A 13,006-nucleotide genomic window follows, 5' to 3' on the forward strand; every position below is an offset into this window, starting at 1 on the left:
AAATGTAACAAATGTACATTAATAAAACAGAAGCAGTCCCCTCCCCATACCCCTGGTGAGTCAGGATGGTGAACGCTCGGGCAGTCGCTGGCGTGGGCTGTGGGATTTGGGGCTTGAGTGAGCAGGGACCTTCCATGCTGGACTTTGCCTCTGGACTGCAGGCTGCCCCACCGGCAGAGAAGTGACAATATTCTCAACGCCAAACCTGTCACTGCCCTGTTTCAGAGTGGAGAATGAAAAATGAGGGGCTCTAGGGTCTTCCCTGGTGGTCCAGTGGTTGAGACTCTGGGCTCCCAGTGCAGAGGATACAGGTTCGATCCCTGGTCAAGGAACTGAGATTCCACATGCTACACAGCTCAGCCTAAAAAAAAGAAAAATGGAGGGGCTCTGGTTTTCAGCTGTCATTCTGTGTGGAAGTCTTGTGGATTATTTGGGAAGGAAGCACGCGTACACTTTAAAATTCTTCGGTGTCTCTCGTGCGTGGACACCACACCTCATGCACGGTTCACCAAGTGTTCCAAGCAGGCATTGGGTGCCCTCTCCCCGCCCCTACGCCAGCAGAAAGGGACCCTTCAAGCTGTCCTGCGGGAGGGGTCCCTGCAGACCCGAGTCTGACTGCCCTGACTCACGTCCCGCCGTGTCCTCCAGATGATGCCGACCTGGTGGAGTTAAAGCAGGAGCTGGAAGCAGTTGGGGACTTCCGCCACCGCTCTCCAAGCAGGTCTCTGTCGGTTCCCAGTCGGCCTCGGCCACCTCACCCACCACAGAGACCCCCCCCTCCAAGTAAGACTCCGCTTGCTTTCCACTCACCACGATGCCTGCTGGGAATAACCACGCCCTTCCTACCTGCTGAGCGAATGGCTCTAAAATCCTGCTGTTGGGTTTTCACAGGGCTTTCTCCCCTCCTCGGCCTCCTCTTCGTCCTAAATCCTTGGCGAGTTTGGTATCAGAGATCGCTTTGTGTCTTGTGGACAAATCAAAGCAGCCCTTCCTAAAGCTGCTCTTCGCCCTCCTGTGGCTGTGCTTTTGCTTGAAGCTGCTTGCAGTTTGAAACCTTATGGGTTGGAGAACTGGGGCCACAAACGAGCTGGGGACATTATGAGCTCCTTCTCCCCCCGACCCCCAACGGCATCTCTCAGCATCTTCTCTCCTGGACCACTGCCCCCCCACCTCTCTGCTCACGAGGACGCAAGTAAGCCCAGGTGCCCTGACCCGGAAGGTGGCCATGCTCGCGCCTCTGAGCAGGCAGCACTCCATCTGTGAGCCCGAGTCTGCTGAGAACGGCTTTTCCCGGTCCGGGCCTCAGCATAGCACTTTTCTTCCTGACTCCCCCAAAAAACAATGCTTCGCCCATAAAGCACTCCTCAATAATCGGAAATAAGGTTGTACCATGCTTCTGATCAGTTTGCATTTACCTCCACTGCTTGCTTCTCCCCACCTCCACCCCGCCGTGCCAGTAAAGATTTTCCTAAGCTGTACTTTCAGAACTGGGTTCATCACAGTCTGGGTTACATCACAATCGTAATCAACGCCAAGTCAGAAACACATGACTTGTGAAACATATTTTTTTTTACTTTGCAGAGTTCATGCTCAGAATATAAAATATTAAATAAAAATAAAGTGATGTCCTATATTATTGTGGAGGTTTACAAAAAGAGATAACAGAAACAGTAAAAAATTTAATTTCACTTACCTAGCAATGATAGTTGTTAACCAAAAGATTTCCATCCTTTTTCCAATTAGATATATCTATGTCTATGCAAAATTTTAATAACAGAATTGGTATCCAATTTTTTTTGGTTATCTGTCTTTTCATCTAGTGTTTCTGTCACTAACTGTTGTTCTAAATATGATTAATGGCTATAAGTACTATTAAATATAGTTTATTCTCCGCTTTAGGAATGTTTTTTAAGACTTTGCCCACGAAACATCTTTAAAATTTGGTCCTAATAACAGTAGTGTGTTTTAAACCACTTAAAAATGACTGATTAGGTTTTTTGTCAGATTTAACATCCCCCCGCCCAGGATGTTAGATTAAAATTTTCATTCAAACACTGCTTCTCCAGAGAATCTACATTAATAGGCCCAAGTTGTTAGAGAATCAAAAGACAGCCTCAGAAGCACCTCTGAATCGCTGAAGGCCATGGATGTACTCAGACCATGACCTTACTCTTGCTCTCGGCTGGCTGGGAATTTTGTGTTGAAGTAGCTGTGACTGCACTGAGATGGAGTCTCTGCCCTCCTTGGTTTTTACAGCTGGTTTCATGGTGAAAAAATCAGCCTCGGATGCCTCCATCTCCTCTGGCACCCACGGGCAGTACTCGATTTTGCAGATGGCAAAACTCCTGCCGGGAGCCCCTCAGCAAGCGGTGAGTTCTCCTTTCTCAGATCAGAGCAAAACGGGCCAGCTTCTCAAACCCATGAGATCTGCCCCGTGGTCCATGCATAGCCCCTCACATCATGCCAGGTCACCTTTTTCCAGTGAATACATAGATTGCTGTCTCTAACTCTCTGCCTATCCACCACTTACCCCCCCAAACCCTATAACTTACTACCAGGTCCTTTATAGGGATTTTTAATGGTCGTCCAGAGTGTGAGAGAGAAAATCGCATTTGAAGAAAACTCCCAAGCGCCCCTTCATGGAGGGACTGTTGGTTTCCAGACATACCTGCTTCTCTCCCTTTCAGTGCTTGCATTTGACCTTGGAGTATAGAGCAGGGGCTGGTAGAAGGGGAAATATGAGAACTTCAGGTCAGTTGTCTTGAGAGAAGAGACTAAAAAGAGATCTAAATAATGCAGTAGAGATGGTGGTAATAGTAACAATAGGGTTTTAGAGGCGGGCATTCTAGAGGGTGGCACTGAGCTCTAAAGAAGACTGTGGGTGAAGGTCAGTGGGCTAGAGGTGAGGAAGGAGGGAGGTGCCACTGGGGGCCGGGTGGAAGGGACAGTGAGGAGAGCTGGGCCAGCTGATGGCCATGGTCATGCTCACAAGCAGGCGTAGGAGGCTGACGTGACCTCAGTGGTTTACAGTGATGAAGGCAGGTCCTCAAAGGCGACCCAGAGGTGGAGGTTAAGACGTAGAACAGTGAAGAAGTAGAATCAGCACTTTTGAGAAACATCTGGAAAGTGCTGAGTGACTCATTGGACCTTGGAAGGAGTGACTTCTGACTAATCTTTCTTGCTTTTTTACCTGGTTGTCGAAATAAAGATAGAGGATGGTTGGTCCGCATTGCACAGTCCTAGAACCACCCTGTTGGGGAGACCAGCGTCATCTAGATGTTACTGCATCCCTCCCCTTGGGTATGCGCGTGCTCCGAGGGAGAGACTTGAAGGATGCAGTTTAGATGGGAGCTGTGCCTTCATCGCTGATGGAGCTCTGTTACCCTCACGCTCACGTATGGATCCGTGGGTAGAGGTCTCACAGGGTGAGGCTGTTTTCCCACTTGTGCTAATATGTATTTCTTCCTGATTTTTGTCCTCAAGCCCAAAGCAAGGACTGGGATAAGTAAGCCTTATAATGTCAAGCAGATCAAAACAACCAACGCTCAGGAGGCAGAAGCAGCCATCCGATGTCTCCTGGAAGCCAGAGGAGGTAGGTGTTCCCCCGGAGCTCCTTCGAGATTCTGCTTTTCTCCTCATATTCTTGCAAAAAGAGGCCTAGAAAAGAACAGAACTCTTTTTCTGGAGGCAGTATTCAGTAAAAATACCCTTTAGCAACGTTTTATAAAATTCATCTATGAAGATTTATCGTCCATTTAGAACTTATATTTAAAATTCAGTAAGTATCAATAGATAAAAACAATCCCAAGATTATTAAGGAGCACTTAAGGGAGAGACAGAAATAACCGAAAATGAGTTTTAGAAGAGGTTCATGCTGGAGGCACTAACTCATCCTGCTGGCTCTGTAGAAAGAGATGGTTAAGTAGGTGTTCTCCTTCAGGCAAAACATCTCGGTTTTTAATTACCAGCATCCCTAGATTCTTCACTGTCAGGCAGGGACCTCTTCTCTGCATACTGCCTGTTCATTTTTTGTTGCTGTCACTTCACCTAACCCTTGTTAACCATGTTTTAACTTAGAATCTCCCCTATGCATTCAAAATCACTGGTAACTAGCAATTTGGGGTTTGTTTGTTTGTTTTGACTTTATACTAGACTCTCTTTTGAAGAGGGCAAAGTATGCCCTCTGAAAAGCCAGATGCAATTACAGTTGCCTGATTTGTTTTTAGTCTGGATATTTCATTTATTTGAAATTCCCAAATAACATTTAAAGAGGGCATGGATTAAGAGGAGGAGAAACACTGTTGCATGATAACACCATGGTTTCTCTTTTATTAAAAAAAGAAACAAAAACTCATTGAATGGATGAAACAGTCCATCAGCTGATGGACTCTCTTCCACCCAGCCCCCAGTGGCACCTCCCTCCTTCCTCACCTCTAGCCCATTGGCCTTCACCCACAGTCTTCTTTAGAGCTCAGTGCCACCCTCTAGAATGCCCGCCTCTAAAATCCGATTGCTGTGATTACCAGCATCCCTGCTGCTTTGTTTAGGCCCCACTAGGTCTCTTTATGGCACCCACTCCAGTCCTCTTGCCTGGAAAATCCCACGGACGGAGGAGCCTGGTGGGCTGAAGTCCATGGGGTCGCTGAGGGTCGGACACGACTGAGCGACTTCACTTTCACTTTTCACTTTCATGCATTGGAGAAGGAAATGGCAACCCGCTCCAGTGTTCTTGCCTGGAGAATCCCAGGGACGGGGGAGCCTGGTGGGCTGCTGTTTCTGGGGTCGCACAGAGTCGGACACGACTGAAGCGACTTAGCAGTAGCAGGTCTCTTTATTGGAGAAGGCAATGGCACCCCACTCCAGTACTCTTGCCTGGAGAATCCCAGGGACGGGGGAGCCTGGTGGGCTTCCATCTATGGGGTTGCACAGATTCGGACACGACTGAAGCGACTCAGCAGCAGCAGCAGCAGCAGGTCTCTTTATAGCCTCTTCTCTCAAGACAACTGACCTGAACTTCTCGTACTTACCCCTTCTGTCAGCCCCTGCTCTGTACACCAAGGTCAAATGCATAAAGTGGAGCATATCCATCCCATGGAATCTTATTCAGCCGTAAAAAAGAACAGAGTGCTAACATATGCTCTGTCATGGGTGAATCGTGAAAATACTGTGCTGAGTGAAAGAAAACGGACCCAAAAGGCCATGTGTTGTATGATTCCATTTATGTGAACTGTCCAGAAGAGTCAGATCTATACAGAGAGAAAATTATAGTGGTTTTCAGGAGCGAGAGGAGAGGAGGGACTGGGCAGTGATTCCTGTGGAAATGTGTGGGGTCTCTTTTTGAGGTGATGAAGACCTTCTGGGGACCATATGGTGATGGTTGTACAACTTTGTGACTATAACCACCAAAGTATAATCGTTAAAAAAGGGTAAATTTTATGGTATGTTAATTATATTACAGTCAAGGGTTTTTTTCCCTAAGTCTGTATAGACGTGGAGAGTGGGAGAGGTTTGAGGTTTGAACTCTACCCTGCGTCACAACTTAATATTTTCCTTCTCATGGGCCCTGCTAAGATTTCAAGGCATTCTACCATCATCTCCCCTGAGCAACACAGGTACACATTAAACTTTGCAACTGATCTTAGGGTCTCACTGATTCTTCCCTACACAGACCCCATCCCTGTTGAGAAGGTGAGCGTGAGGAGCTGGGGTCAAGCCTAGCTGGTTGGTCCTGACAACCCTCAGAGATTTAGATCAAAGAGAAATACATCCTGCATTATCCTTTGAATAATGCCTTGTCCTTTACGCCTCTGCTGTGCCATTCCATGCTTCAGGCGTCCCAGGAGAAGCCCTAAATGCTCCAGCCTTGAGGGACCAGGAATCTTCCAAACCAGAGCCCACAGTGGGGGTGGCGCCTCTTCTGCCCCGTCGGCCCGCCCCCAGGGTTCCTGCCATCAAGAAGCCAACTTTGAGGAGGACGGGAAAGGTAAGAACCTGTCATGTAAGCCCGTCGCTCCTGGGCTGCTCAGATGTCTCCTTAGATAAGAATTATGTCTCCGATGAGTCTGGTCTCTTTATACATGTTCACGACTCCCAGCCACGGCCTCATCTTTGAGGAACATGCCCAGCAATTGCTTTCTCCCTCTCATCCCTGCTGCTTCTTAGCTCTCGCTGAGCAGAAACATTGGGAATTTCTCACCAAGACAGGAACAGTTTGGAGGCATCACTCTGTCCAAATGTTCCATTTCTGTTCCCAAACCAAGCCAGCGTGGGACGCTGTATTCCATTTGTCCCAGTAATTCCCATTTGTGTGTGTGGTCTGTGTCCTATGCCCACAGTTCACGTGTACAGATCTTATTTGCATTAGAAAAACAGTCACCGGTCTCCGGACGGGCCTTGTTTGACAAGCACTGGAGGCGCGACAGCTTTTCTTGCCACTTTTCTTGCAGATTGTTTTCTGCTCTCGCTCTCAAGGTTCTCAGCCTTGCTTGCTGCTTCAGAGACGTGAGTTTGTCAGGACAGTAGCAGCCCAAAGACTGGCACCTCTAGAGACATCTGGATCTTCCGTTTGAGCTCAGTGTGCCAGTCACGGACTCTCGGTAATCCTTGGCTGGTCGTTACAGAATGGCTGCTTGTCCACCTGGAGGAAGTGTGAGCGTGGCTTGGGCACCTGGTTCTTCCAGAGCCGGCTTTGTGTTTTCTGGGTTGCTCTGCTGTTCCATGTCTGCTCATTCATCCGCCCGTTTTCCACACCTCCTTGCACTTACAGACCTCTTTCCTCAGCCTCTTCTCTGTTCTCACTTTGTCTTTTCAAGGCCAGAGGTAGAAATGGGTTCGTTTTCCTCACCAGCTGCACAGGAGCTGCAATAAAAGGCTGTCAGAGAACAGGTTGTTTATTGCAGCTGGTTTATCTAAAGAACCAGTGGCAATACTGAAATGCTGATGTTTAAACTACCCACAGCCATGTCTGTACAAAAGCTCCCTCTGGTCTCATGCAGTTGTTTCCTTTGTGGTCCGTTTGAATCAGAACCGAGGAAGGGAAGTTCCTGTGTGAAATTTGCCATTCTTCTGTATTTAAATAGCAAAGATTCAAGGAGCCAGTATACCCTACAAAGAGTCCTTCAATTAGCTTAACACTGTGACATAAGCTACTTCACTGAATCATCAAAGCTGCAGCCTCCAGGAAGAATTTTCAGAGAGGTTCGCTGTTTAATAAAGGAAGACTATAATCCCGTTTCCTAGGTAACAGAGAAACTTGTTTCAGATTATTCCCTGTGGTGGGTTTAAAGCTTCCACTCATATTTCATTGGACCTGCTGTTCCTCATTGATACCTGTGCTCTCCCATGCTCTTTCGTGCCTGATGACACCCCCGCATCCCAGACATTCTCAAATCTTGAATTTGCTAGAATGTCCACGTGGTCCCATCTCGCGTGTGCTGATCGATTCCCAGTTCCCTGGGCAGGCTGCTTATTGACGCTCTTTGTCGTACCTTTTCTCAGCCCGCGTCACCGGAAGAACAGCTTGGGCATCAGGCCGTCCATTTTACAATCGAGCCCCCGGAGTTGAGCCCTGACACCCCTCCACTAGCGACAGTCCCTCCGGTTCCCAAACCGAGAACCCTTCAGCCGCGGAAAGGTTCCGACCGGAAGGCCACTTCGGACGAGGCCCCGCCTACAACCACCCCGCCCACTCCGGAGGCCCCGCCCACGGCCACCTCGCCCACTCCGGAGGCCCCGCCCCTCGTGCCGCAGGTGCCCCCACGCAGGAAGAAATCCGCGCCGGCGGCCTTCCACCTGCAGGCGCCGCAGAGCAGCTGCCAGCTTCTCCAGGGGCTCCCCTGCAGCGATGGTCCCCCCACAGCCCCGCCTGCCGGCGGTGCGCTCTCTCCACAGCCGGCTTTCCTGGGCGTTTCATCATCACCTGCAAGCCCCGAGGCTGATGGCACCACGAACAGAAAATCAGTGGGTGCCCCCCTTCTCAGTGACTATCAGGATCCCTTCTGGAGCCTACTCCACCACCCTAACCTGTTGAATAATTCCTGGCTTTCCAAGAGCTCCGATCCCCCGGACTCGGGGACCGGGAACCTCGGAAGGGTGCACTCAGCCCCTTTGCAAGTCAGTGCCTCACCAGCCCAGGAGCCGCCCCCGGAGCACAGACCAAGAGACTTTGGTCCCTGGGTGACAATCAGTGACAAGGACAAGAGAACGGTGCTGCAGGCGTTTGACCCACTGGCGAAAACCTGACGGGGAAACCCACGGCCGCTCCTCCGCAGGATGCCTGCCTTCTCCCCTTGGCTCCACTTTACAGGGGGAAGGCCCACTGCCCTTAACCCCACGTGGAAAGAGACATTAGTTAAAGGCACACTGAAAAAACATGGGTACTCCTGTGTAGTTTACAGAACTTGTGTCTCTTCCTCAATACCATTATTATTCAGCCACCAAGATATGTTTTATTGCAGACTTGTGCATGTTATGTCTCCTCTCAGGGTATGAGAAACCTCCGGGTAGATTCAGCCTGTGGATTTTAGGAAAGGAAACCTAGCCCATAATGCCCAGGAAGCTCCTTCCCACTGAATTTTAAATGATTGTTTAATTTATGTGTGTATGTGGTGTGATTTTTAGAAAAATATTGTTTGCAGTTTACAGATTTGGAATAACTTTTTGGTGACCCACTGAAGGTTGATGCATACAAGATTACACTAGAAGGGGGTTGGGACCATTGAGAGCTGGACCTGGTCAACACCAGGTTAAAAAAAATATCAGAGTAGGAAGCAGCAAATAGGTCCACCAAAAGACAAGACTGTACATTCCCAGCAGCCCTTGTGTTTATTTATGTACATGTATGTTAACCATGATGGTGTGCAAGTCTTAGGGGAGATGGTGGCATTCCCTGCTACGATTCTGGATCATATACCATTAGCTTCACCTGAGCTCCAGCTGGCTAGAGCCTCCTGTACCATGTCTTAGACTTTGCATGTCCCATAAATTGCTGCAGTCCTAAGCTCTGGTGTGCTACCCATTGTTCACACTCTCTGTTCCCTATTGAATAAAACCTCATGGACTTCTTTTCCCCCTTATATTCCATCCCCGGTAAAAGCACAGATTGTGAAAACTCGTACCGGCACATAATCCTGAGTCTCATTGTTACAATTTGAAGAATATTTGTTTTAGTCTGGCCTACCTGACTGTGGCTTCAGGAAAGAAAATACCATATGTCCCCAAGTATAAGAAACCCCAGGATATCCTGAGTTAACTTATCATCTACATTTTATTAAGGTTTTCCCCCTATACATTTCCAGCACCACCTCTTAACTATTCAGTTCAGTTCAGTTCAGTTCAGTCGCTCGGGCACGTCCGACTCTTTGCGACCCCGTGGACTGCAGCACACCAGGCTTCCCTGTCCATTACCAACTCCTGAAGCTTGATTAAACTCATGTCCATTGAGTCGGTGATGCCGTCCAACCATCTCATCCTCTGTCGCCCCCTTCTCCTCCTGCCTTCAATCTTTCCTCTCAACTATTCAGTCGTCTAGAAAGACATTGCCATGCTGCTTTACATTTCTAAAAGAATGTTAGGAGGCCTGGAAGTCTTTGGGAACAGACTTCATAATTTTGCTGGTAAGAATTTGGCAAGATCGCAGTGTGCCACATAGCATGTTTAGGCATCTTTCATGTCATAGAATCAAACCTCAATGGACCAGGGAATTCCTGTGTTCAGAGCTAATGGTTTTGCTGCTGTTGTTGCAGTAATCATCTTGCCAGGGGAAATGCCACTCTCCTAATTAAACCTCTGGGGTTTCAGAATTAACTCTCATCACCACTATCAAGATAGAGTACAGATTATTTTAGTGTGGCACTCAAGACTATATCAAAGCTATATCTCATTTCACCTGAAGACTAAGAAAAAGATACTAGTGAGCCATGGAGATAAACATAATGTGAGTAGTTAACTCGGTCATAAAAAATGGTGTTTTTAGCCTTAGCTGATTAGGACTCCTTCTCTAGCACTTACCTCCTTTATATCATTTTTACGTCTCTAAGAAATGTAAGAAATAAACATGATCGTTGAAAGAGTTGGGACGAGAGAGGCCGCAAGATGGGGGATAGGCTTTGGAAAGGTAAATCATTTGCAGGATTCACATTGCTTTTAAAGGGTACAGTTGAGAATGGAATCAAAGATTTCTTAATTCAAACACTGTTTTCTCTATAACCTCTTTCCTGCTAAAAAGGAGGTGAATTTGAAGGCATATCTGTGTATCAAGTCAGAAAAAGCATGGGTGGGGGGCAGTAATAACCACAGAAGTCACTTCTAGGGCTTAATTTTCAGGTTTCTTCTTTGTTCTAGGCAGCAAATAGCCAATAAACGGTACTGAGAATAGAACTTCATTTAACCTAGGTGTTCATCACACCACAATTGTATTGAAGCAGGTCAAAGGAAAAATTAACAAGTAGTTTAACATGAAGAAGTGAATACTATTTGATCATGGCTGTTCAGACTTAATGAATAACAGAGACTGGGTTTTGAGTTGATAATATGTAAGGTTCTCACATTAACATTCTCTTAAAAAGGGACAACTGGAATTGTCTTATTTTTTAAATCATTGCTTAACAGTTGGTGTCTTTCCTAGGCTGGCAGTGGAGTTGGTTGAATAATCTTGACAGTGAGCAGCTGGCATCCTGGGGATTTCATTCTGGGGTTTTTATTTTTAATCTTTCCTTGATGCTCCCACACCAGCCTTTTTATTGTGCCCTTGCCGTTTATTTCATTACTGTTCTGTAAGGCGTTACCATTCACTACAGAGTATTTTTAGGCACAGACTTTATAATTTGGCATTGAACCCAATTAAATTCCTTTTTACAACATAATCTTCCCAGACTTCTTGCCTATTTAAAAAAAATTGTTGCAGTAAATTACTGAAACTGGGACATCTGCCCAAGCGACTCCTATAAAAGTTTAAAGTTGTTGAAGTTCAAGACACTTAAAATTCTCCTGACCTGTGTATAAGTAATAAGCAAGGTAACGTATAAAAACATTTCTTCTGTAATAAAGTAATTATATGAAAAAGGAAAGCTGCAAAAATTGCTTACTGAATCTTACTGGATGACTAGCAGTGAACAAAAACTGTTTATTTGAAGTGATAATTTGTACCGAAATTGTAAAAAACACCTATTAAATGTTTTGTCTTTTTTTTTTTTAAAGAAAATGTTTGGCTTTGTTCTTTTCAGATATGAGGAGAAGCTTGGGATATCTTCAGCCAGCGTTTTATTCTGGCTGAAATGTGGTTATTAGTTATTCCTCCGAGTTTCTGTTTCTTTTCTCAACCATCAAACTAAGTTGAAGCAGCATAAAAGTAATAGCTTGGTTAAGAATTTACAAGTTGAATGCTGCTGGCCGGGCTTACTGCCAGAACATTAATAACTTTATGCTGTAATATTGAGAGATGCTAAGATTCATATTCTATAGGATCTTACAGGATCTTCTATAGGATCAGATTGCTGAAGTGATTTGAGTCCATTATTGCATGGAGACAGGCGAAAGGAGTCTTCCGGTTCTGTCTAGGTTTGTTTTTAGCTCACTAATACACGAAATTTAGGTCATAAATGTTCTCTGATGCCTTTCAGGAATAAGAATATACTGACAATCTCCACATATTAAAGATGCTTAGTCCTTCGTGACCGGTAAGTACTGTATTGAATTAATTTAATCTGAGTGCCTGGGACTCGGATGGGGAAGAAGGAAACGACCCGTTAAGGTACCTTCTTTACCCTAGGTTGCAGACTGAAACTCATTCTCATACGAGGCATGCTGTTTGCACCTGTATAATCAGCTCTGTCTCCATGAGACAGGAGAATACAAATGAGGGAATGACTAACTGTGAGCAGAGGGCCAGGGGAGGTGTGACAGAATGTGGGCTAAGAGTCTGATATGTAGCAAAGTAGATTTCTGTACATGGAAAGAATGAGCAAATGGGAAAGACTGTCAGAGCACCTGAAATGACCGTTCAGGATTTTATTCTATTCTTAGGATTTTTATCTATTTATGTAGATACTAGAAGTAGCAGGCAGCAGAAATACCTAAATAAATCTGAGTGTTGGCATGCTTAAGATTACAGGCTTTGCCTGGGGTAATAGCAGTGCTTCAAAGCATCTGGAACATCATTGGTAAATGGTGTGAGGTAGGGGGTCTGATATGCTCCTGAGAGGTAGTTACCCTATGCCTTTTATTAAATATATGCCATTTGTTAAATAACCATCACTTTCACTTTCTAAATTGGGCTTCTCAAGATGTTATCCAATTTTGTTGACATTTTCAAATAACAGCATTGGTATTTATATTTCCTATTGTTTATTTTTATTTTATGTCAGTTTTTAAAACATTTTTAATGAATTTTAACTTAAAATCTTTCATTTGCACCCTTTTCTGGTTTTGTTATTTTCCTAATTTCTTAAAGCTCATACTGGGTTTCATTATTTTTAGTCTTGCTTAACAATAAAGACATTTAAAGTTATATATTTTACCCTGATTGTAGCTTTAAATGCACCCTACACATATTGGCATGAAAGAGTCTCATTTTCATTAATTTCTAGATTGCAATTTGCTTTTTTTTTTTTTTAAAGAATTACACTTCCCTTATTTTGTATGTGTGGCTGTTCTGGGTCTGTGCTGCTGTGCAGGCTTTTTTTCTGGTTGTGGAAAGCAGGGGCTGCTCTCTGGTTGTGGCTTGTGGATTTCCGTTTGCAGGAGCTTCTGTTGCGGCGCGCAGGCTCTAGGCACGCGGGCTTAACTCCCTGCGGCACATGGGCTCAGCAGTGTGGCTCCCAGGCTCCAGAACACAGGCTTAATAGTTGTGGTGCATGGGCTTAGTTGCTCCATCTTTCCAACCCAAGGATCAAACCCACATCTCTTGCATTGGCAGGTGGATTCTTTACCAGAGCCACCAGAGAAGCCCTGTAATTTGCTTTTATTTTCTATTTGGTTCAAGGGAGACTGTGCAGTTTTCCAGTAGTTA

General features: G+C 45.8%; 1 protein-coding gene across 2 annotated transcripts in view; it reads left to right on the forward strand.

Annotated features, from left to right (window-relative positions):
* The window catches only part of SYNJ2 (synaptojanin 2), a 112,573-nt gene extending 100,162 nt beyond the window's left edge, over positions 1–12,411 (forward strand). Inside the window, exons 23-27 of one of the 2 annotated variants that reach the window (XM_070376959.1) lie at positions 649–783; positions 2,257–2,369; positions 3,484–3,592; positions 5,832–5,983; positions 7,498–12,411. In XM_070376959.1, coding sequence (XP_070233060.1) covers positions 649–783; positions 2,257–2,369; positions 3,484–3,592; positions 5,832–5,983; positions 7,498–8,241 — 1,253 coding nt within the window. In that variant the 3' untranslated portion in view covers positions 8,242–12,411. The remainder of the gene's footprint in view (positions 1–648; positions 784–2,256; positions 2,370–3,483; positions 3,593–5,831; positions 5,984–7,497) is intronic. The other variant, XM_070376960.1, reaches the window with a different exon arrangement.
* The last annotated feature ends 595 nt before the right edge of the window (positions 12,412–13,006 follow it).

The sequence above is a fragment of the Bos mutus genome, chromosome 9, assembly GCF_027580195.1.
Source record: "Bos mutus isolate GX-2022 chromosome 9, NWIPB_WYAK_1.1, whole genome shotgun sequence".
Classification (NCBI taxonomy): domain Eukaryota; kingdom Metazoa; phylum Chordata; class Mammalia; order Artiodactyla; family Bovidae; genus Bos; species Bos mutus.